This window comes from Eumetopias jubatus, unplaced genomic scaffold (assembly GCF_037043125.1).
Source record: "Eumetopias jubatus isolate StellerSeaLion01/CBP00866 unplaced genomic scaffold, mEumJub1_p1.0 scaffold_16, whole genome shotgun sequence".
Classification (NCBI taxonomy): domain Eukaryota; kingdom Metazoa; phylum Chordata; class Mammalia; order Carnivora; family Otariidae; genus Eumetopias; species Eumetopias jubatus.
The window spans coordinates 4,789,420-4,814,440 of record NW_028274822.1 but is presented as its reverse complement, the minus strand read 5'-3'; the positions used below and the strand labels follow the sequence as shown (position 1 = coordinate 4,814,440).

Below are 25,021 nucleotides of genomic sequence, written 5' to 3'. Positions count from 1 at the left end.
AGCTGGCAGGAGACAGGTATTCAAATGTTCACTAAGTAAAAGAATCAGAAAACTAAGGAGTTCAGCGGTGGTACTGTTTCCAAGTGGGAGCATGAGAGGGGGAGGCTTTAAGCATCAGAACCAGATCTACAGCTTCCAGACTACCCTGGTCTCTCCCTCAATTTTCAAAGGACTTTTTGTGCTGAAAACCACAGTGGTTAGGGAGAGGTGGTCGGCAAGCATGTGCGTGATGTGTGACCTAAAAATATACCCCGCATAGGTAGACTACACGGGGAGGAAGCCAAACAAAGGGTTAGGAACCTACGTCTGGCATCAAGGAAACCTTAGATCCAAACCTAAGGTGCTCAGAAATGGTAGTCACTGCCTGTGTAGACAGACGAGGCCAGGTGGGGTGTGAAAAGCCTCCTCTCACACTCTTCAGTGGGCCCAAAAGGAGAATACTCATCACCATGGCTCCAGAGCAGTTTAAACAAACCCCACAGAGAATGGGCTAAGTCCTCATGTGCCTTGGCCTCACAGGCCACAGAGAGAAATGAAGGCTAATGTTTACCCAACATTCTTCCCAAATTTGGAGAAGTATAGCATAAACCACAAAATGGAGAACACTTGCAGAGGAGAAAATTTAATGAATCTGACTAGAATGGTAAAAATTACAGGAAAATTCAAATTGCAAATTACATAAATAAGGCTTTTGCTGCTCTTGAGAAACTTCTCATGGAGGAAACAAAAAATACCCAAATAACAATCACCAAGTTTCTCTTTTGCTGTCACACAAATGCATATGGGGTTTGTACTTCTGCACGATAAAGGCATTTGCTCTCCAACTTGCAATAAAAGAGCCCATCAAAACAGATTCCTAAAAAACACTTTTAGTGTCTGTTCTCCACAGCTTATCAAATGCTGGCTGAAGTCTACTTAGTTTTAATGGAAATAAATTACACTAAATTTTCCCAATAAATTCTAGCACTTCTCTCACTGTGCAGTACCTAGTATTCCTGACCCGGATGGCAGTTTTCAGGAGCAAAATATCTTTAACTGAGATTTATAATTCAACACTATCCACTTCGTCTTCCATGACTATCTTAATTGATGTTAATAATGTTGTCCTAATGCCTATAAATAATATTTCATGATATGCCAAATAACATATTGTTCGGTCAAATTAGTACAGAGATGGTGGACTGATTTTCCAAACATCATTTCAAACACTACATTAGAAAAATCTGGTGTCTATCATGATACCATATGAAATTTCAGGAATTTATCCAAATAAAGTTATCATTTAAAAAATTAAACATGCTTCTAAAATATCTTCAGTGACATAATCAGGGAAAATTATTCACATGTTATTCTTCATAGCATTAAGGTTATTTTCAGATTATAGTGAGACCTGGCTTTATCATCACTAAGAAGCCCAATGCTCTCACAGTCCCAGCACAACAAGTAGAAACCTAATCACTGAAACAATCCTCAAAGAATCAGCCCCAGAGAGGAGAAGCTAAAACAAGGTCCTGGGTTACAGAGTTGCAAAAATGTGTCCGCATCCAGGGAAACCATGAAAGAATGTTGTCGCACCATGACAACACCTCCATCCCAAGGTCACATGTGACCTGTGAGAGAAACCAGGGGTGGAACCCCAGCACACAGGCTGGTAGGAACAATGACGTGGTAAATGCCATGGCAACGTCAAAGGATGCTGGGCAGCGAAGGAGGCAGTCGAGGGCAGGCAATTGACCCTGGAGAAGGTAGCTGCAACCTCTGTACCTCTACATCTGCCGTGCCTTTTATGTAGGTGCACTCACTTGCTCAGGAGGTCAGGACGCTACAGCAGGTAGCGTCCTGGAGAAAGTGACTAATGAGCAGAAGAGTGAGCCGGAGAGACTTGTAATGCATATGGACGCAGCACAGAGCTCCTGAGGACAGAGCCCCTAAGTAAGGACTCCATGCACATCAGCAAGGTGACACACATGGATCTGACTGATGCACTTTACAGTGAAAGCTTCTGATCTTCTTCACAGCAGCCGTGCATGCTAAATACTCCTTGCCATCATCACCACCCCTCTTCCACACTCGGGAAAGCTGAGGCATAGAGAGACTAAGCTACTTGCACAAGATCACACATCCCCGTCAGTTCAACAGAAAGGAGCATAAACATAAGATTTATTACCTTATGGCCTAATGTTTAAACTATGATTACTGTACCATTTACTAAAGGAGATATAATAGTTGTATAAATCTTTGTCTTAAAATGGTTAAAACTAAAAAGCTCAAAACCTTAGCCATCAATCACCTAGGAATTTTGTTAATTAGAATACTCTTCTCTGTTATAGACAACCAAGGTATGAGGAACCTAAATTTAGATCGAATCATAAATGTTATAAATCCATTCTTTTTCTATTCTATAGTGATCTGGGATGCAAGAGACGTCTTTAAGATGCAATCAAATTAAAATACGGTGATGGTATTTTTTAAATTACAAGAATGGCAACTAGTATTTACACATAAGATGTTCTCACCCAAAGGTTCTGTTGAATTAGTACTTACCCATTTTTGGAGGGGGTTTTAGACCGGTCCATAAAAACTGGCATCATACCACACAAATCTAAGGTTGACAACGTGGCTAGCTGTGGCCAATTTTTGCCATACCACATAATCGTCACTGATGAATCATTTATGGAAAGGTCAACGTGCTCCATGATGTACTCTTTTCCATTTTTTTCTTTCAGTATAATTACCCAACCTAAACCAGATATTCTGCAGAAAGAAAAGCTAAAAATGGTTGCCTCATTGCAGAAAAAAAAAAAAAAATGCTAAGGTCAATTTTACATATCATCTCTAAAGTATCTAGGTCCTAAAAAGTCAAAGTTGAAGTTCTCAGAAGGTGTCTGACATAAATTTTTTGTTCATCAATGGTCCTCTCTATAGAGCGTCTCTCCTCACCTCACAAACATTCATTGAACACCTACCATGTTCTCGGAACTAGCAACACACAGACAAGACCAAGTTCTGCCCAGAAGGAAGGATGCCCTGGATGCTATTGCTTTACTACACCAGATTACTAGGTTATTTCTGCTTTTCATAAAAACTTCAGACCATTTATACGGAATAAGGAAATGCTATACAGCTAGCAGATGCACAGGAACACAGGAATATATCAAGACCATCCCTCACAGTATAACCTGCACATACATCCTTATACACCCAATACCCTGAGCTTACACCATCCTTCTTTTTATGGTGACGTGCACATAACTGTTAAACGGGGCCCTCAAGTAACCACATGCGCATGGCTCCAGAGGGTGCTCTGTACCTGAGGGCCTCTTTGGTTTTGACTGGCAGGCCTGTGTAAGTGTTGACAGGCTGGAGAACCTGAGCTAGCGCTGCTTTTACAGATGCTCTTTGTTTTGTGATATATTCTTTCTTCCAGTATCCAGCTTCTTTATCCTCAACCGACAGTAAGTTCATAGATACAGCAGTCGTCTCTGCTGAGTTAACTTTCCAGTTAGATCTTTTAGGTGAAAATGCAGTTGAATAGATTCTGATCCAAATAAAACTGGGGGAGAAGAGGAACTACGTTAACTAAGACACATTGTCATGCCCCTGCAGTAGCAATATATTACCTTAGAGATGCATGATCTCTTTAAATAGCCCGAGTCCATGAATGAATCAAACTGAATATTTACAGTCGCTCATGTGTTAAAGTGAACTGCAGTTTGAGGTAAGTGTTTCAGATTCATCAACCCCAGAAACACGTAGTAAAAGGAAAAGCTTGTTTCCCAGGGTCAAGTTAAAATGAGTGATCTCATGGTATGTGGCATCATCCAAACCACTGCCATCCTACAGCAATAATGGAATAACAGATTATAGAAAAATAACAAGAAATATACAAGGTGATTCCTATTGTGTTATTTTAAGTATATACATTTTTAAAGGATTGGAAAGGAACCATATATACAGGCACACACGGAGAAATGTCAGCAGCAATGGAACGGTATATTATTTTTGATTTCTATGTTTTAATTTTTCCACAAGGAACACATTATGCTTGCACAAAGAGAAGAAAGTGAAAAAATTCACTGCATAATGAATGAAAAAAAATAACAACAGTTAGTATTTTTTGAGCACTGTGTTAAGCATAATTTGAGCCCTTTATAAACGTTAACTACTTTAATCATCAACAAACCCATGAAGTAGCTACTATTATTGTCCCCACAGAACTGAAAATGTAATGAGGCCCCAGTGCAAAGACCTGGCCCAGGCCAGTCTGTGTAAGTCGAGGAAGCGGTAGGCCCAGGGTTGTACCCACGCAGCCTCAACCAGAGCCCACCCCCCCACCCCCTGGGCTTCTCAGCCTCTTCAGTAGCACAGAAATCAACTTGAGGAAACCAAGAAATTTAACCAAATGCAGAGAGCCCATCAGCTACCAAGTTGACTCCAAATTCAGCTCTGAGCCACAGCCTGTGTGTCCCTCGTGCCCATCACGCCCCGAGGCCCAGGAGAAGTCACAGGAACAGTGGCAATGAGCAGGTGAACGGAGTCCAAGGCACCTCTCTCCCAGCCACTGCTCTCCTTCAGGGAAAGAAAGAAGCTTCTCTTGGGGGAAACTGAGGCGGGGCTAAAATCAATCTCCTACAGTGGAAGGTGAGCTTTACATAAGTAAATGTAATGATGTGCTAATTTATGTCTCCACATTTCTGTGTAGTTCAGTGTGGGATGAGCTGGCCAGTGGCCAAGAGGCAGTGGGGAGAAGGCATGCCCCACGCTCCACAGGTGAGCCCGCACTCCGTCAGCTGGTCGTCACCCCAGAGCAAGGGGCACCTCGCAGACATTCCACTTGCACATGGGTCTCCCTGATGCAGGCAGTACACGGACTTCCCAACAGACTCACCCACAATCTGACCCCTACCAACACTCTTGCTAGTAAGCACTCTGAAATCATTTCTCACCCCACACAATCCTTTCACACCAAGTTTTCTGCCCTCAGGTATTTATTTTCTCAGTTCAGAAATGTCTGGCCTTTCATACGTGAGCTAAGAGTTGCAAAATGATGATGAGTTGAGTCCACGTAGGTAAATCTGACACTGTTTTGCCAAAATCCCTTGAGTAGGCACTTTTAAAAACTCCCTTTACATAAAAGCTTGTTCGTATTTTCTTCAATTTATTTTACTCATCATCTTACTCCACAGAAGTGTTCCCAAATTTCTCACGGGGCCCCACAGAACTGCAGCTGAGTCTATTCCTGCCCATGCACCAGTGCTCCCAAACTACTAGAGCAAACGCTGGGGGAAGGGGGAGCAGAGCACGAACCCCAAACCCCACACACCTTCAGTTAGAACTACACCTAACGTCTGTATGAAGAACCACTTTCACACACGGCAGCTTACCGTATTTACCACAAGTGAAGCCTAAAAAGAACATTTGATAGAATTAAAATGCTGTGCAGATTGTTCCGCTCGATTATTTATAAAACACAAATGTCAAGTATAAGATGCTTCTAACAAGTACTTAAAACCCAAACACAGTCATTTCTTGATCACCCATCCTGTTAAAAAACTAAGGTGGATTTGAGGACAAGGGCATAGTTAGCTATTCTGACTACCAGTCAGGCACAGACAAAATTCAAACAAGTTGTTGACAAAACGGGGCCAATTTAATGTTCTGATGAACAGTGTTAGTACGCCCTTTATGAAATCTAACTATAAAATCAGACAATGACTCTTAAAAATAAAATTCAACATATGCAGGGGCGCCTAGGTGGCTCAGTCGGTTGAGCACATCTTTTTTTTTTAAGATTTTACTTATTTACTTGACAGAGAGAGAGAGAGAGAGAGAGCACAAGCAGGAGGAGTGGCAGGAGCACCTGACTCTCCATTTCTGCTCTCGTCATGGTCTTGGGGGGCGTGGAATTGAGCCCCTTGTCAGGCTCCATGTTCAGGGTGGAGTCAGCTTAGGATTCTCTCCTTCTCCCCCACTCCCCCGCTCATCCTTGTGCACACATTCGCTCTCTCTCTTTAAAATAAAAATCTTTAAATAAAAAATAAAATAAAATGCAATGTACGCAATTAAGATATTTCTTATAACAAGAAAACAAACACAAGGGTAATTTAATCAGAAGCTCAGATTTTTAAAAGACAACTCCCAAGAAAGTGGGATGGGCACATAATTAATAATAAAAGTATGCAAGGAACAATACTAGAGGTATGGCCCCAAATCCACTGGAAGGCCCAGTGCCTGCACCATCTGGGCCTGTGAAGGTCAGTGGGGAGAGGTGATATTTAGAGAAACTAAGCAATTTATAATTTATCAGCTTATTGAGTAATTGGAGCTGTATCCTTAAACAAAGTAAGAACCCTTCAAAGAGCTATAATTTGGATATTTAATTGACCTCTTTCATGAAAAATGCCTTACTGCACTTTGCTTTAGTGAATGTCTTCACCTCTTACTAAGAGTCATTAAGAAAGAGACACAAAAATTGTTCTACATCCATTCTAGCACTGTCAAGAACATGCGTATTTCCCTTGAACCCACACTGAACCCACTTGTGTGCATACTGACACAGACAAGAGATGTATTTTTCCATACAGGAGACAACAGTTGCACCAATAGTAAGTTTGATCTTTTTCAGTTCATGCAAAGATATTCCTTTTTTTTTAAACATGTAAGTGCAAATCACTGGAAATATCCATTTGACCACTTAAAGCATTAGACATATTACATCTATTCTAAAAACACTTTCAAAAGTAACTCTTTTAAGTTTAAAAAAAAATGGTTAAAACGGTCTCACTAGTTTTCATGACTTCCATCAAAACACCATCAAGAGACAAGAGAGAGATTTGGTTTTCTCCTTACTTGTCATTGGCCAGATGATAAAAGCGCCTATTCACACATCCAGCACACAGCAGGGTCACAGCATCCAAGTAGGAAAAGATCTTCAGCAAGATTTCTGAAGGCATCCTGTGAGAGGGGAAGAAATCAGAGAAGCGGGCAAGCATTTGAGCTAAAAGTTACCCAGAAAACAACAGGTGTTCACTTCCAAACAGAAGGTGACAAGCACCCCTCCTGTACGAGAGGCAAACTGTACCGTTAACTTCCACTGGTTTCTCAACTGAAATGTCTATCACAATCCTCATGACCTAAACGAATCCAGAGACCCAAGGTTACGGGAAGCTAACATCCTTGGCATGTTATTCATATTCACACACTGTGAATCCACAGGCAGGATTTCCCCACCTCCCTCATGAAAGTATGCATCATTCTTCAGGGAGATAAAAGGAAGTAAGAGAAAAAGAATGCGTTCTTAGCTATTCATTAAAAAATAACACAGAATCCTCCTCCTCCTCCTCCTCAAAAAAAAAAAAAAAAAAAGGAACTGGAATAGGAAATATCCACTTATTTTTCACCTAACCCATACCACTCTCACGTACCCTCTTCCTGCATGTCCTCACACTTGAAACCTTCCTCTGGGGCTTTAAGGAGACACCAAGCCCCGTAAGATTTTCTGAACTCTTTTCCTTTCTCATTTATGGCCTAAATAAATGACATTGAGCTGGATTCTCAATACCCCATGTATTTCTATGACCTTACACTTTTACAAAACAACTATCAGAATCTGAAAGTGTCCAGAAAACCTTACCAATGTGAGGAAGTCAGGAATGGGCACGTTTGGGCACGTTTGGGCACATTTGGACCTAAGGCTGGAAGAAAGTAAGCCAGAGAAGACGGGGGGGGGGGGGGGGGGGGAGGCGGGGGAGGCCTGGAGATAAAGAACTGAGGCAGTAAAACGCTTTGACCAATTTAAAATGGCTTGCCCCTGCTCTTCACTTGTGATTTTAACGATTTTAAATTTTATATTAAAATTAAAAAATAAAATATCAGGTTATCAAATGTTTCCATAGGGAAATAATCAGTCCCAAGATTCTGATAATACTGAGAAAGAATGAAGTAGATCCTCAGAGAAAAGATGAAGAATGCAAGACAGGCCTGATCCGTGTCACTAGTCGAAGCTACCCCTACTCAAATCCTTCAGAGATATTTAACCAAAGACTCCCTGATTGTTTAAACTAGTGGTTTTGCTTAGGGATTAATTAAATCCCTCCTGCCAAATGAAATTCCTTACATTCAGAGTCAATAAATTAGATGCTTTTAGTGACAAAATGTTGCTAATGCAGAGATGGTACAGTTGCAAGAAAGCACATTTTGTGACCCTTTGGGTTACCCATTTCACATAGTTTTCATATTTTGGTTCAACTGTTTCACAAAAATTCACAGTTATTATTTTTTTAAATAATTCAAAAAAATGTAGAGTTGGGCTTAAAGAAAACATTTCAGAAAGGTATCTGGCAAATCTTATCCAGGAAGAATTATTTAATTGGACTAAAATCCTATTCAAAGGCCATTAGAGACGTTCACCCTCCTACCCAGCGGACTAACATAATGAAGGTGGGGGGGCTTTCCCTGTACTTCTCTAGCAAAAGCAGAAAAACCCCACTTTATAGTTAGAACAGTAAAGATCAAAGACATTCCTAATTATTGTTCATGAGGTTTCCTCAAAGCCAGTACTATCACTATCCACACCCATATTGGGTCACTTTGTGTGGGATTCTAATTATTTCATACTGCAGCGGATGGAAGTGGGGAAGGATGGGGAAGGAGATGGGGCAAGTGAGAGACAGGACAATCCTAGAAGCTGAAAGTGTCAGAGCACAGTACCTGGTACAGAGAAGGTCCTCGAATATTTGATGGATGGATGAACTGAATCAATATTCGTTCGATTTCCCGTATCAGATTATTGTATGACAGAGCGTGTTCTCAGACTACAGGGTTTAAAACTTAAATTACTGTCCTTAATTCTTTCTTTTTTAGTTTTCATTTCTTTTTTCAGCACACACTTTTTTCATTTCTTCTTTCAGTATACACTGAAAAGTATGTACTCTGTTAGCTGAGTTATAGTATCAAAGCCCAAAATTTAAAATCAGGTAACTTATGGTTGAATCTGAATTTTGCAATATGCAGACTATGTGAGCCATCCTTCGCTTGCTGTAAATGTCTGCAGTGATCCCACGCATTCAGGGCGCCACACAATGCTTAGCAGAGAGTCGGTGTCCCAGAAGCATCAGCACAACAAAAATCCACAGGCATCTCAGCATCAATTTCAAATAGTTCAAAAAAAGGATTCTGCAGAACCTTTCCAGGGCAAAATGGGCTCCCAAAGCACTGAAAGCTAAGAGACCCAGAGACCTCTGGAGCTTTTAGAAGAACACACTTTAATCTCCTTTCCACTGTTTCAAGGGTCTTTATCAACAGAATGTGAATAATTCTGAAGAACATTTTTTAAAAAGGAAAATTTACTTGTCACTTTTAGTTCACTTCATAAACCTAGTCTAATAATGACAGTGGTGACAGGCTGATGACTCACAGCAAACTCTCCATGTTGTACTTTCTTCCCACGCAATTCTATTCTCAGCTCAGAACAGCAGCTTGGTATGTACAGCATTGGAACTTTCTCTAAGAACTCCACCCCAGAGCCCCCCAGAAGAGCGCCAATTATTGCGACTCACCTCTCCAGAGACACAGGATGCACAGTGGAGGGCTGCTCACAGCGCCTTCCCCACCCGGCGCACTGCTTCAGGGTAGTCCTTCCTGCACACCTGGCGCTTGGCCCCTTTCTGAAACTAAGATGGAAAAGTCAAGTTGTAAGAACAGGTGACCTGTCCAGTCCCCTCTACAAAACCGTAAAGGGTTCATAAACTCCAAGAATGACTCATTATAAAATTTCATCTCAGGAAAGGAGGAAGGAAGGAGAGAACGAAAGGAGAAAGAAGGCAGGAAAGTAAGAAGGAAGTGGGGAGTGGGGTCGGAGAGCCAAGGGACTGTGAAACATTCCATGTGTCCTGAGTAAGTAAACCTGAAAACTGGACTTATTCTGATGCGTTTTAAACATAAGATTAATCACTTCTGGCCTTTTGGCTAAGATCAAGTGTAGTAAACAGTAAGATTAAACATTTGCTTTTATAGACTGTCAACATATCAGAGAGGTGCTATAAAGCTTATTTAGTGGAATAAAAGGAAAAAAATAAAATGTTATCAACTGGCCGGCTTCAACAATAGCACAAACGTAACAAAAAACTGCATCAATCAAGAGAAACTTTAGGTTTGTGAACCAGAACTGCCCACATAATCTACAACCTTGCTAGTCGTTGAGGGATGATAACTGGCTCCAACCCTGGCTGCGGCGATCACAGCCACAGAAACACCAAGTACTCATCCTCCAATTTTTTTAACATTTTAAGTATCTCACATTCAATGGAATATATTTGACTGGCCATCTATTTTTTATTTTAGTGGTACAAAAAAATAGTAAATCTTACAATCAAAGGCTTTTAAGATTCAATGAAGTAAGGTATCATATTTTATGCAGTTAGTTCTTTTCAGAAGTTCCTAAAATAAATTTTTATTAAAATCAGCCCTCAAAACCAGCACTGCTCCACAGCAGCTTGGTAGGGATCTGAAACCTACCCAGAAACCCAGGAAGGCATGGAGCCCACAGCCTTCAGTTTCTAGGCAGCAGCCCCCAGACAGAGCTACTGGTGGATACGCTAATTCTCTTGGAAAGGTTTGGAAGCTGCTTCTTTACCACACACACAAACATACATACATCAATTACTGACCCGCCTCCCACCCAGCATGTGACTAAAATCTAGAGCATAGGTTCCACACACCCAGTTCACCAATATGCCATTGCTCTGAGTATGTACTTTGGTCACCAAGAGTTTAGCACCCCCCATTTTTCCTACCAAGCCGATTCCCTGGATATACTTGGACTAACAATCAAAAAGGATATGGGTAACAACTGGGGGCAAAATGAGGGTCACGAGAAGTTGGAAGGAAGGGCAATCATCTCTCTGGAAGTGGAAGAACGAAAGCCCCAGGGATGGATCTGAACAGAGGATGGTCCTAGATCCCAAGCACGGCCCCGCCCATAGGAGGCACAGGGAGCGCATGGCCCATAACCAAGCACAGCCTGAAACCCCCCGTGGAAAAGGGCACGCCATGATGTGCGCATCCGCAAACACTCAAATTGCCTGATGATTCCCCATGGGCTTCTGAGCAGCCAGAGAATTAGTTTGTCCTCCCTTTCTAGGTTTTTCTCTTCAGAAACAGCATAATGGCTGGTCACGATAAGCCCTCAATAAACATTAGCTAGCATCTGCATGCTGGCACCTCCACCTAGGAGAGGAGGGACATAGTAAACCTTTCCAGACCCTGGAGGATAACAAAGTCACCGAGGTAAGAAACGCTGGCTACCCAGGCCTCTCCATGCCTGCTTCAGCAAAAGACATTCAACATGCCAGTGAGTTCTTGGGAACGCAGAGAAGTTAGGCAGAACCAGTGGTACCCAGTCTGTGCCCAGCAGCACAGGAAGGGGAGGGACAGCAGGCAGAAGGGACCCTCATTTGGAAAGCTCCACCACGCCCTCCCCCTTTATCCAGAAAACTCCACCTATGCAACAGATTTTTGTATTTCTGTTGAAAGTATTATTTCAGCAAAGATTTCCACAACAGAAAAGCTTCAACTCCACTGACCTGGCTCTAACACAGTAATGAGAAGTGAAATACAATTTCCTAATTGTGTTAGTGTCCTAGGGCTGCCTTAACAAACTGACTCAAACTAGGTGGCTTAAAACAACAGATATTTGTTTTCTCAGTCCTAGAGGCCAAAAGTCCAAAGTCAAAGTGTTGGGAGGGCCATGCTCCCTCCACAAAGTCTCTAAGGAAGACTCCTTCCTTGCCCCTTCCAGCTTCTGGTGGTTGCTGACAATCCTTGGTGTTCCTTAGCTTGTGGCAGCTAAGATGACCAACTCTGCCCTCTGCTGCGTCTTACCCAGCCATCTTCCCTGGGTGTCTCTTCTTATAGGGGCGCCAGTCACATTGGGTTTAGGATCCATCCTAACCCCAGTGTGACCTCATCTTAACTAATTACATCTACAAAGACCCCATTTCCAAATAAAATCACATCCTAGGGTTCTGGGTAAACGCGAATTTGGGGAGCACCATTCAACACAATACACAATTTTTAAACATATATTTTTAAATGATTTAAAAGCACTCCTTATTTTAAGTCGTTAACTTCTTGTAAATTCTGTACCAATCTGTATTACATAGTCAAAAATCAAGTATCTTTAGTTGACAGAGGGTTCTAACACATAAGCTTTAAATAAAAGGCATTTCTATTACTCCTCCGTCAAGTAATACTATCTGCCGGGATTTCCCAGCCAGTGACCCTTGGACCCCTGCCATTATTCATGGTCATCCAAGGAGTCTGGGGGTCTGTATATAGACATTGTATGTGAAGACTGAGGAAAGCTTCCTTAACTTAAATGAATACTGCTGGGGGGCACCTGGGTGGCTCAATCGGTTAAGTGTCTGCTTTCGGCTCAGATCTTGATCTCAGAGTCCTGAGATGGAGTCCCGCATCGGGCTCCCTGCTCAGCGAGGAGTCTGCTTCTCCCTCTGCCTGATGTTCCCCCTGCTTGTGCTCTCTCTGTGTCAAATAAATAAATATTTTTTTTAAAAAATGAAGACTGCTGGGGGGCCCTCAAATATAAATTTGTTTAAAAGCATTAGTAAATTGGGGTGTCTGGGCAGCTCAGTTGGTTAAGCGTCTGCCTTCGGCTCAGGTCATGATCTCAGGGTCCTGGGTTGAGCCCCGCATCGGGCTCCCTGCTCAGCGGGGAGCCTGCTTCTCCCTCTACCTGCCGCTCCCCCTGCTTGTGCCCTCTCTCTCTCTGACAAATAAATAAAATCTTAAAAAAAAAGGCATTAGTAAATTGGTAACAGCTTTTTGCCACACATATTTCTGCAATCAAAAAGTATCAAAAAAATAAAGTCTATTACATCCTAAGTCCTTTCCAAGGGAGTCGAAGAAAAGTAAATTAATATGCTGTATCAATCCGTTTCAATCTAACAAACTGGCAAAAACCAAATAAAGAACATCTCATTCACTGCTGGGAGCACAAATTGGTATAAACAGTATGGAAAACCAAATCTGGTAGTGTTTATCAAGAGCTTAAAAGGCACTTGTATTTTTTTAAGCCAGGAATTTCACTTGTACAAAATATATCCTTAAGCAAGAAAATGAGCCCAAAAATGTGACTCGAGAGAGTCTGTCTCAGAGTTGTCTGCACTGACGAACTTCCAGAGACAGTACAGGGATTGGTTAAACAGCCTGGCTCCATACAGTGAACAAAGCTCAGCCAATTAAAATGGACAGTTTCAACACAGGTGAAAGTGTCTGAGACAGAAACGAGCTCATGATGCCTTCCAGATGTCTGCATGGCTTGGTCCCTCACCTCCTTCAGGTATTCATGCAAATGTCACCAGCTCACTGACAACTCCTCTCTCTCAAACTCCAACCCATACTACACACACACACACACACACGATGCATGTGCACACACGCACTCTAGGCCCCCTCCTTATTTTTTTCCTTAGCACCTATCACCATCCATCACTACACATCTTACTTATCTACTCCGTTCACATCACTGGAATTGTAAGCTCCCCATCTGCAGGTCTTTTGCACAAGTTTTGTTCACTCCTGATTCTTCACCCACAACATCCTGGCATACAGAGACAGTCAATAAATACCCGCTACATAAATAACATATCAGTTGAAAAAAGCAGGCTAACTCAGGATACACTACATAATCATATCTTTGATTTTGTCTCTTAAGAGAAAAAGTAAATACGCACAAAGGAAAAAGTTCTGGAAGGAAAGACAAAGAAAAATCTTACAAGGTTTTTGGGTGGTGGTTGTTTTTAAATGGGGGCTGAGGAATTGAAGGGCCAGAACTCCATGCATTTTCTAGTATTACTTAATATATTGAATATGCAATGAACTGTGGGATTTTTATTGTTTTAATTTCAAAACGAGAATCCCATACACGAGAAGGTTTGGACTCACAGTGTGATAGCATAATCCTTTAGGGCAGGTACAGTGGTTCCAAAGGCATCCACACAGCTGGAGGACCAGCTGCCCTGAAATCTGGGGGCACACCCAAAAGCTCAAAAGTTCTTTGAAGTCTCTTAATTGATCTTAAGAATTAATGCAAATGTTGCATTCTACTGGATAACTTATCTGTGGTTGTCTTATTGTACAAATGTATTATATTACTTACCAGTTAAATTACTTAACATTTTTCCCAAAGCCACTGCATTAATTTTACACGTCAGGAGGATGCCCCATGCATTCCCACTGGCACCTGTTTGAGAAGTACAGCCTTTCTCTTGCTGTTTTACTTATCCAGAATTAAAATAGATCTCATGAATCCCTATTTCACAAATCAGAGAAGACTATAGTTCTAACAAGGCACTTACAGTGACTCATTCAAGGTCCCAACATAGAGGCCAAGAGCCCCAGAGACTTTCCCATCTCCCGACTGTCCTTCCAGAGCTCTCCTGACTGTACTATATTATTATATTCTATATCTTATCAGTATGGCTTTTGGTATTATTGAAAGTACATCTCCATTTCTCCATAAAATAAACCAAGTGCACATTTTCAAGGGCCACACAATTAACAAATCAGTCAGTTCCATGCATGTCCTCATGTAGATTTATGTGTCTAGAAAATTAAGTGCATACTTAGCTGACATAATTAGTAAGATGACATTTAGTTTAAAAACAGTTTTTAAGTAATAGATTTTGCCTGAGAGCTTTGAATAAATTCAATATTTAAAAAATTTACCTTCTTTAAAAAAAAAGAAAAAATTATCTTCTGTCCCTAAGTTTTGATACTTGATAAACCAAAGAAACTAGATCAAGTCGAAATTAAGCCAACCTGATATCCTTTCTGCTATTTTTCTCACAGTTTATGACATTTACACATGTTCACATTTTTTCATTAAAAAGGGAGCTGATTCCTTATTAAAATCTAATTTTTCTGCAGTGAGACAATAAAAATCACCACCTACTTAGACCATCTGCAATCATTCTTGGCAGCTGATTTTTCTTTCCCATAAAGAATGCAGACCTCACCAAATCACAGGTTGACATGCGGGCTCCAATGCCAGGCACTCTAATTACATCCTCACCAAGAAGTTCGCTCAACTTACAAAGTAATAGAAGATTCATCACATAAAAATCATTCTGCTCCCCACTGACAGAGCTGTATATATAAAGACTAATTTTAGGAATCGTGGCAAATTGATTTAAAGTTCGAGGCTCCAATTTAAATGCCACTGTTTCTCTCCTACAGAAGCTTTGAAGGCACTGTCCCCATTTTAGTTCTCACGAGGCTTGTGGTATGTCGAGCATTGCCGCTATTCTCAAGAACCAACTATTACCATAATACTAAGGTGCAGAGAACCACTTCTGAAACCAGGGTAAGTGGGTAATGGACCCTAGGATGAACATGGGACGACACCCTGGAGATTCGGGAAAACGCAAAGTAATTTAAGTTATTGAACTGTTAAATAACAGAATCATACTTTATACATAAACATAGACATTTGGTTTGTTAGAAGGCATAATACACATGAGTTTTCCTATCTTACAAATCATGAGGACTTGCAAGCAAAGACTCCTCAAGAATGCAAATTGTTCTTTGTATTGTCCCTCCACCTGGCGAACCAATTGGGATGATGGGCATAAAGCGAGGAACCACTCACCATGAAACGAGAAGAATCTGATAAGGTACCACGATAGCACACTGACACCTCTAACAGACGGGATCTTTCACTGGGAAATGAACCTGAATCATTGCCCTTGGAGTTAAGCTAAAGATCCTTTTGGAACGGACCTGCAGCCTCCCGCTTCCTGCCCCTTCCCCATCTCCTCAAAATTGCCTTCTCTCGCCGTAGAAGAGGGCCACCCTTCAGAACCAGGGCGCCCAACAGAAATGCAGGAGATGGGTCTCTAGACACCAGGACACGAACACAAGCCCAGCACTTCGTCAGGAAGACAGGCAGAAGGGGATTAGGGATGAACACGAACGGGGGCTATCAACAGGCATCCCTCAGGGTTTGCTTAGAAACCGGCCGCCTGGGTGGCTCAGCTGCTAAGCAGCCAACTCTCGGTTTCAGCTTGAGCCATGATCTCAGGGTGGCGAGCTTGAGCTCCACGGTGGGACTCTGCCCTGGGCGACTAGCCTGCTTAAGATTCCCTCCCTCCCTCTCCCTCTGCCTTCCCCCCCGCCTCTCTCCAAAAGAAGAGAGAAGAAAATGCAGAGGAGCCCTCGAAGCTGGAAGTGCAGAAACTCTGCCCCGGGAAAACACGCTCCCAGGCCAACCCACCCGCCAGAATTATCTGCTTAGGGGCTGTGTCCTCCGTTCACCAACCACGGGCGGGAAAAGAAAATTGGTAACCTTCTCAAAAGAAGATCCCACTTTCCTAGCTTACAAACTCCTGAAGAGGACGAAAGGTGATTTCCCGCCCCAGAAACAGCAAGGAGCTTGGGGGACGCGTTCTGAACGGGTGCCCTCCCGCGACCTGCAGGTACAGGCCTGTGACAGGCACCTGCCCTCACAGGCGGAGCTCATCGGCGCGGCGCAGCGCAGCGAGGCTCCGCGCCCGGGTTCCCAGTTCCCCACAGTGCCTGGAACTGAATGAAGAGAAGGAGGAAGACTGTTCCCCGGGGAAGCTAGTCTACTTGCGTCAGGACTGGGGGTAACTGCGCGTTTCCAAGTTGAGGGAATTTCCTCCCGCCATTCTTCAGAAACACACCGCGCTGGGCCGAAGAACGAAAACAGAGGGGGAAGGGTGGCGGGGTACTGACCCGACCCGCGGCCCCCAGTCACCTGATCCCGGCGGGCCCGGCGGCCTCCCGGTCAGTCCCCGGGGCCGCGCCGGCGCCGCCGGGCGGCAAACGCAGCGCCTGGAGGCCGAACCAAAGCTGCTGCAGGAGCCGGCCGCGTCCCGTCGCCATGGAGACCCGGCGGGAGCGCCCGAGGCGGAGCGGCGGCCCGAGGGAGGAGCGCGCCACCCGCGCCACGCCCCCTCGACGCCGACGCCCTCGCCGTCGCCTGTGCGTAAGGGCGGGGCGAAGGGCGGGGCGAAGGGCGGCACCGCCCTTCCGCCGGCCTCAGGAGCTGCCCTAGAAACTTCTGGGGCCCTGCTTCTTCCCACGCCCCACGGCCTGAAGCTGAGGACGCTGCGTGGCAAGCGGACCGCTGAGTTTCGGCCACTGGCGTTGGGCACTGCGGCGGCCTCGTCCCTACCCCCTGCTGGCTCTGGGGAAGTTTGTGCTGCTTCCTGTCCGCTTTTCTTGGGGAGAAACTGAAACGCAAAGGCTACATCATTTGCCCATGAGGAGGGGCAAAGCCACAATCAGACCGAGAATTTCCCAGTTTACAGTCCTCCCAGAGAGTCACAAGAACACCCAGCTTATAATCGCTAATTTGATTTTCGTCAGTTGCGGTTACTCCGCCCACCCCTGCGGCGCCACATACGTGCAGCGCAGGTGTCGGGAACTCTCGAAGGTAGCGGAAGGGCCACGCTCTCTGGCCGCCTTGCACTACGGGAAATGTAGTCCTGGTGCCTTTCCTGCTCTGTGAAGGGGGAGGGCCTCGAACTACTATTCCCAGGACGCCTCGAGGTTTCCCAGGTTACATTGCAGAGGCATGGCGGGTAGTGTGTGAACGTCGGTCCGGAAGGTGATTACAGCCCTTGAATTCGATTAAAAAGAGCATGGAAGGGAAGAGGAGGTGGACGCAGCTTCTTTGGTGAGCTAACGTTTTTGCCGAAAACGCCGTGCAGAATCACCCTTGTGAATGTGTAGCCCTGAGTACACTCCGGCTGCGTGTGTATCGGGCCGTGAAGCTTTGCTCTTCGTAGTTGGCACCTTTCCAAAGCGGAGCAGTTTTCTGTGATCATGATTTGTACTTTCTTACGAGCTGCACAGTGTGCGGAGAAGCTGCGCAGGTCGTCGGGGAAGCGGTGGTTCCCGCCACGCTTGGTGCCTAACGGAGCTTGCCTGAAGACTGCGCCCAGCCTGAGCTGGGCTGTGCGAGAGCGAAGGGAAACGGTGCAACCCAGGTGTGTCCTTGGAGTCACCCAGAAAACCATCTGCACGCAGGGGCGGAGCGCGCAGAGGGTAGGGGACGACGGCGGCAAACAAGTGTCTGTGCACAGCCAGGGACGGGAAGCCGGCGTCTCCACGTCACAGAAAGGTAACGGGGCGGTCGGTCTTTTCAGCAAACGTGACGAGAGCTACCAGGGCGCTTCCACACAGGTTCGGGGCTAAAGCCAGGGAGACCGTTCAACACAGTTCAGAATTGAGAAAATAGACCTGCAGTTTCTTCACAGGCTTGAACTCGGATTTCAGAGTTGATTTTTACATAACTTTGTTGAATTATGTCTAGAAGATTTTTCTCAACTTTATCAGTTTTAGCGTGGAGCTGTATAAAACTTAACCATTGTTTGAAAGTTTATCGTAAGTAGATTTCGCAGATGTCCGTTACCTCCGTTGAGTTTCCTGCTCACTCCCTCAGACATTAAAACCACGTATGAGGCACACTTCCCCAGTTTCACACAACTGAAAATTAAGACCACATTTTCCTAACCCTAACTTCCTAATAGCCACGTCAGTGCTCTTTAAAACAGCCGTTCACGAGTATTTCTTGACCTTCCACTTTCTCTATGCTCGACACTTGAACAGATGCTAATGGGTGTGCCAGGGAGTTCGTGTACACAGATCAGCACCTGATGAAGAAGAAGGTAGATACAGAGTGGAACAGTGAAAACACGGTAATTGTGCTCCGGAGAGAGTACCGGCGAGCGTAACATAGACGCAGAGTAATTGGGTGTAATAAACAGGTATTATTGAGGCATAACCGGTATGGATTGGCTCAGGTGGGTCAACTCAGCACTGCTCTTGAATGACTCCTGTGCCCAGATGTTGAGACAGACTCAACATGGGCAGTAATAGAACATAGATAATGGGAAAGGCAAAAATTTAGCTGTCAGGAAAAGTCAGAGTTTTCATAGATGAGCTAATGAATTTAATGTTTATTGTTTATTTCTTCATTTCTCAAGTAATCTGTAGAAAAAATAAGTAAAACGGAAGCAAACGGTTGAGACGCCACGATTATACCATGCAAAGATGACTATTGTTAATTTTGCTCTATGTCATTTCAATACATGAAGTCTTTAACGACATTAACAAAAAAAAAAGATATGCTATCAAGTGTGTAATCTGCTGAATATGTAAAACACATAATCATTCATTCAAATAGCCTGAACAGGGTTGTGAGGGATGATTGAAAATCCAGCACGAATGAACAGCCTGTATGCAGAGGGCAGAGGCACAAAGTGTCAAAGAGCGTCTGTGAGGTCTTCTGGCTCCAGCAGCAGTGCTGCTTACACTGCAGATGGGTCCTACTGCAGAGTCCTGTCCTCATCCGGACCCCATTCAGAGGTGACAGCCTTCCTGGTGGCTCAGTGAACGAGTGGGAGCAGTATTCCCAAATGTGGGATATGCTGCCCGCAGAGTACAGAGGGACCTATCACAGCGTGGGTATGGGATGCAATAGTTTCTTTTATTTGGGATGGGGTGTCTTAGCATGCCCCACACAGTGTACCCCTAAGAGTTTTGCATATGTGGTCGGTGAACCCTGGATCTGCTTTCTGGGCTCATCCCCCCACCACACATACACACTTGGAGTACATGTGTTTACCAAGCTTTCTGACACACATGCCCCTTGTTACTTTGGGCTCGCTCTAACATGATGGCGTAAATAGAATGGACAAATGTGATGTTTTGCAGAATGTCCACAACAGTGTTGTCCAAATAAAACTTGACTCAGTGATGGAAATGTTCTGTCTGTATGCGGTCTCTGTGTGGTAGCCACTAGCCACATGTGGCCATTCAGCACTTGAAGTGTTGCTAGTGTGATTGAGGAACTGAGTGTTTATTTAATTTTAAGTTAACTTAATTGTAAAATTAAACTCAAATAGCCATGTGTGGTGTGTGGTTACTGTACAGGACAGCCAAAATCCAGAAGGTCCAGGTCCCTTAAAACGAGGTAATAACAAGTGGGAGACCTAACAGATCCTAAGCAAGGCCATACACGTGCACTGTAGTCTGGGTCATGTCCCCACAAACCCTGCTGCTCCTTCTCAGTAGAGATGCCGGATCTGGACAGGTTCTTCATTTTCTAAGTTTATTTGCTTCACAAATCTGTCTGGCCAAGCAAATTTCTGTTCTAAATTCCATTCTGTTTATACTGTGTGCGCAGCCAGTGGGGGGTGGGGGTGGCAGGGTGGGAAGTGACTGTGAGAGTTGAGGTCTGTTTCGATCCCTTGGACTGCAGCTGACAAAGCAAACACTTGGTCTGTGAGCGGCAGAATGTGCCCGGCGCTGCCCAGTCTGTATCGTGTTTTCACGCCGAGGGCCTGCATCACTTGTTCTAGTGTTTCTTCGTCTGAGAAAGTAAAGAGGTATTAAAATTGTAATACTAAATAAAGTACAGATTCCCTGGCCCAGAACTCTACTGAGGTTCTTTTGAAAACTTTCTTCAGGTGGTTCTGATTCACAGGGAGGCTTGGGAGCAGCCACTCCAGAGCACACGCAGACCCCCACATGGGGTCCCGAGTCCACATGTCCCCCACTAGAAGTGCTGAAGCCGTGAGTGCTCCCGCCTGTCAGGCACACATCTAACTCAGCTGTGCTTTCTCTCCACAGTGAAAGAAGCTGGAAGAGATTTTACCTATTTGATTGTGGTGCTTTTTGGAATCAGCATCACAGGTTGATCACAGCAAGTACAATACCAACCCCTAAAATCTTTTAACTTAACATTTGTCTTGCTCTTGCTTTGCTTGATCTTCTTTTTCTATAATTTGCAGGTGGCTTGTTTTACACAGTTTTCAAAGAACTTTTTTCTTCATCAAGCCCTAATAAGATCTATGGGAAAGCCTTAGAAAAATGCAGATCACACCCTGAGGTTAGTCTTCCAGATGGAATCACACACACTCTGAAGATGGGGAAAAAATGCCCCCGGGGCCGGGGCGGGGTGGGCAGGGAGCCAGAACACACACATTGGTTCTGAGAGTAGTGATGTTTGTATGATAATAAAGTCATATGGTTGGATTGTGATTATGTTATTAGCTCTCTGTTCTGTACTTGAAATGCTTTAGGACCCCCTAAAGGTCTGTGTAGCAGTATTTTCATTCTAATTATACAAGAGAGTCACTTGTTGTCATAGATATTAAATGCTTAGACCTTGCCAGAGTATTAAACTCTTGTGGTAAGTTTCTAGCCCTGTAAAAACCTGATCCATGAGCTCGTGATCATAATAGTAATTATTGACACTCGCTGAAGGCACATTATGCACCAGGCACTACACTCAGTGCCTCATCGTTCTTGGCTCTCACAGAAACCGTTTGTGTTAAATACTGCGACTGTTTGGCTTGCAGAAGGGGAGACCGACACTTCAGAGATTAGGTGTTGCTGAGATTGCCGAGCTGTAAGCGGGACAGCCAGGACCTGAGCCCAAGTTTGTGGGACTCCAAAGCTTATGTCTTGAGCGCAGCCTGCCCAAAGCATTCCCTGGAAGGAGGCTGACGTATGGAAAAGTTGCCCACGTTCTGTTAGGGGTCCTGCCAGAAGGAAGGCTTTCCGCGATGCCTTCCGGTCACAAATAGCCAGCACAGCCATTGTAGCGCCAAGAGTTCCTACTCCCTGGGTGGAAGGCTTCAGCGTAGAAAAATATTACCCATTGAAATCTTAATCTTTATACCTTGAAGGAAAACAGCAGATAGCACCAAAAACTATCAGGGCAGCTTCTCACACATACCCAGGTGTGTGAGAAACAACACGCACCACCCCGTGACGGGTGAGGTACGAAGCTCCAGGTGCCCTGACTGGTTTCCCTGGGGCCTCACCTCCGCTTGCTCCACCTGTTTCTCCAATCCTGTCAGGGAGGAGACCTCAGGCATCTTGCTCTTTAAATCTGTTGATTTCTTACCATTGGACTGTGGGCTGTCAGTGAGAACCATGGAGGAGGAGGCAGAGAAACACATCTCTGAGTATGTGGGAAATGAGCAGGGAATAAGGAAGGTTCCAGTTACAGTTACTTTTTTTTGGAAAGGCTCCAAAGTATTTGCATTTTAAATTCAAGAGGAGCTACATTTCCATGTCATTATCAGTTTTCCTGTTAGGAATCATGGTTTCATACCTCTCGATCTGAGGTGATTATTGCAGGCTTCCCCCGGTATCTGAAAGTGGCGCGCTCCCATGAAAGCTCTCGTTTAAGTCAAGGGCGTGAAGCAAGGGCACAGCCACCATTTTCTGAAAGCAAAGAGGCCTTTGGGTTTTGTTCAGTTAGCAAACAGGTACTAATGTAGGATCTTCTTTAGAGTGAAGTCGTGAAGCAAACATTTGGATAGCTGGAGAAACCTGTACTCATTATCTTTCACCGTCTTTAGTGACTCAAAAAATTGTCTTGTTCTTGTACCTTTGAGTATTAGACCCCATGAGATACATTTCACTAAAAACGTTCAAATGTGTGTTTAAACATTTGCCCACCTTGTTGTGCCTGGTTTTTGTGGGAAGTACGAACACCTGTTGTGAAGCCATCGGTCACACCACAGGGTCACCGACTAAAGTGCACAAAAGATGTACTTGTGGAAGCAGGTTTTTCATTGTTGGGAGTTGTCATTTTGAAAGGGTCCCAGGCTTAATTTGTTTTCTTAAAAAAATCACTTGATTTGTCAGAAAATATTACCCTGGGAAGCGTGAAAGGGCGGAGGCCTTACCGAGTCCCACACTGCATCTGTCCCACAGGTCATCAGTGTGTTCGGCGAGCCTGTGAAGGGCTACGGGGAGGCGACGCGCCGCGGGCGGAGGCAGCACGTCAGGTACCGCGCTTCGCGTGCGTTCCAAAAGCTCGGGGTCATTTTTAAGTGACAGGAATTGAAGCTGTGCTCTTTCGTTTTCTTGACAGTTTTATTGAATATGTAAAGGATGGGCTGAAACACATGCGCGTGAAGTTCTACATCCAGGGCTCTGAGCCTGGGAAGCAAGGAACAGTGCATCTTGAAGTGAAGGAGGTGTGGGGACTGGGTGGGGACCGAGGGCTCTGGGGCCTAAGCGGGACGTAAGCCCTGGGGACAAAAGTTACACCTGGAAATATGTTTGTTTTCCAGAACCCAGAAAGTGGCGAGTACGAATTTCGATATATATTTGTTGAACTTGAGCCCTACCCTAGAAGAACTATTGTCATTGAAGATAATCGATCCTGAGGTGATTGCAGGGCCCCAGCAAGCACGGCTTCCGGGCAGATGTGGCATGGTGTGGACCCCCAGCCCTGCTCTTCCCTGCTCCTCCCGAGTCTGTAGAATGAGGACAGAGTGTGTAGCTCAGAAAAGTGAATGCAAGTGGGTAGTCATTGCATTTAAACACAGTGAACTGGAGGTTCTCTTGTAGAGGGCAAAATCATGAAGTGGAAGATAGTTTATGCTCTCTGAATCGATCATGGACAGTATTTCTGCTCTAGTTAATATTCTCTTTCATGATAAGAAATCTTCGTTAATTAAAAATTTTACACCATGTAAATAAGAGAAAAGAGTTGACTATTTTATGCTTTTATGTTGTATAACTGTATAAAATCTGTGAAATAAAGTCAAAACTAACAAAAAGATGTCAGAAGCAGCTTGTTTCCATAGACTTCGGAATCTGACTTGAACACGTGAAAACATTTGAGGACTGTAGGAAGTTCAATGACAAGTGCACATGATAAACGTACTCCACGATGCCTGTGGAAAGGCTGTAGTAATGTAGCATATCTTGTACTTCATCCCCGGTGAGTGGGCACACTGTGTGCGGTGGGAGAAGCCCACACCCGCTGGTCAGGGGGACTGGTCCCTCAGGTGCACATCAGACCTCGCCATCCTGGCTGGTTAGTACGACAGCGAGAGGACAGGTGCAAGCGTCTGACCACAGATGGCATCATGGAGTGTCCCCACGCCCTTTAGAAGGGGCACCCCTCCCAACTGCCAGAGGAGCATGGAGACCAGTGAGCGTGGTGCAAGTATATGTTAGAATGCCTTTCTGGGAGATGACAACTCTGTTTTACCTCAAGCATTGACGGGTGTTCTGGAGAAAAGTGACCTCACAAGAGTGTAGTCGTGACTGTGAAGTGCCCGTGCACTGGGAGAGTTCTAGAAATGTCCTTATCTGTGGGGCACGGGGGTGCGGAGGGCCTGGTACATCATGTGACAACAGCGTTAAGACTTTTCTCTGGTAGCAAGGGAGAGCATCAGAAACGAGCAGGAGTGGAAGCGACTGTGTCTCTAGAAAGGGAACTGGTAGCTGTGTGGAGAATGAGAGCCGGGGAAGAGGCCAGCGTGAATAACGGGCAGTTCGGACGACAGGATGAAGCTGGAGAAGGTGCTACCGTGGAGACGTTTAGCGGGTAGGAGAACAGGACTCTGCAGCCAAGCGGATATAGAGGGAGTGGCCCAGAATAGCTCTCAGGTCCCCCCGGAGTGATCATAGGAAGTTCAGGAAGGGAGCGGAGATAGTTGTGCATCTAGCTTAACAAGCAGGTACCTGAGTCAGCCAGGTGGCTGGTCTAGAAGCAACAGGACAGTCGAATCTGGAGCTCCGAATGCTCTCTGGCCTAGAGAAGGGGGTCGGAGAGCCCTGCAGGGGGGAAGCAGCCGAAGCTGACGGGGTGAGTTGTCCGGTGCAGCACGCAGGGGCCGAGTGGGGAGGGCACACCCCCCAGCCCCTATCAGGGTTAACGCACACTAAGGATTCATGGGTCTCTGCTTTGAATTTTGAACTTGTTTTGTCTTTTTTCTTGGGTTGTTAAAGATGAAAGAAATTTGGGGACATGCAAAAGAAAAGGAGGCAAAGAAGGAGACACTGAAAGGCAGGGAAGAAAGGGGACAACGATAGAGCAAAGTCCCAGGGGACTGGATTCAGCAAACTGGAGGGAGGCGGGGCTCTGTGCGTGTGACGAGTTTGGAGGCATCCCCAGCCTGGGTATGTCATCAGCCAAGAAAATGCTCAAAGTGGGGTT

At 44.8% G+C, this 25,021-nt stretch overlaps 2 protein-coding genes across 3 annotated transcripts in view; one reads left to right on the top strand and one right to left on the bottom strand.

Annotated features, from left to right (window-relative positions):
- The window catches only part of FBXO15 (F-box protein 15), a 46,654-nt gene extending 29,731 nt beyond the window's left edge, over positions 1 to 16,923 (bottom strand). The window contains exons 1-5 of one of the 2 annotated variants that reach the window (XM_028103004.2): positions 16,796 to 16,923; positions 9,558 to 9,665; positions 6,850 to 6,954; positions 3,311 to 3,553; positions 2,545 to 2,754 (exon numbers count right to left, since the gene is read on the bottom strand). In XM_028103004.2, the coding sequence (XP_027958805.1) occupies positions 2,545 to 2,754; positions 3,311 to 3,553; positions 6,850 to 6,954; positions 9,558 to 9,665; positions 16,796 to 16,923 (794 nt within the window). Of the gene's footprint in view, positions 1 to 2,544; positions 2,755 to 3,310; positions 3,554 to 6,849; positions 6,955 to 9,557; positions 9,672 to 16,795 lie in introns of both variants that reach the window. The other variant, XM_088019496.1, reaches the window with a different exon arrangement.
- A 191-nt stretch (positions 16,924 to 17,114) lies between these two features.
- Positions 17,115 to 23,633, top strand: TIMM21 (translocase of inner mitochondrial membrane 21). The gene is made up of 6 exons (XM_028102966.1): positions 17,115 to 18,166; positions 20,680 to 20,742; positions 20,841 to 20,938; positions 22,780 to 22,853; positions 22,940 to 23,045; positions 23,142 to 23,633. Exons 1-6 carry the CDS (start codon positions 17,869 to 17,871, stop codon positions 23,235 to 23,237), a joined length of 735 nt encoding a protein of 244 aa, XP_027958767.1. The 5' UTR covers positions 17,115 to 17,868; the 3' UTR covers positions 23,238 to 23,633.
- Positions 23,634 to 25,021: the final 1,388 nt, after the last annotated feature.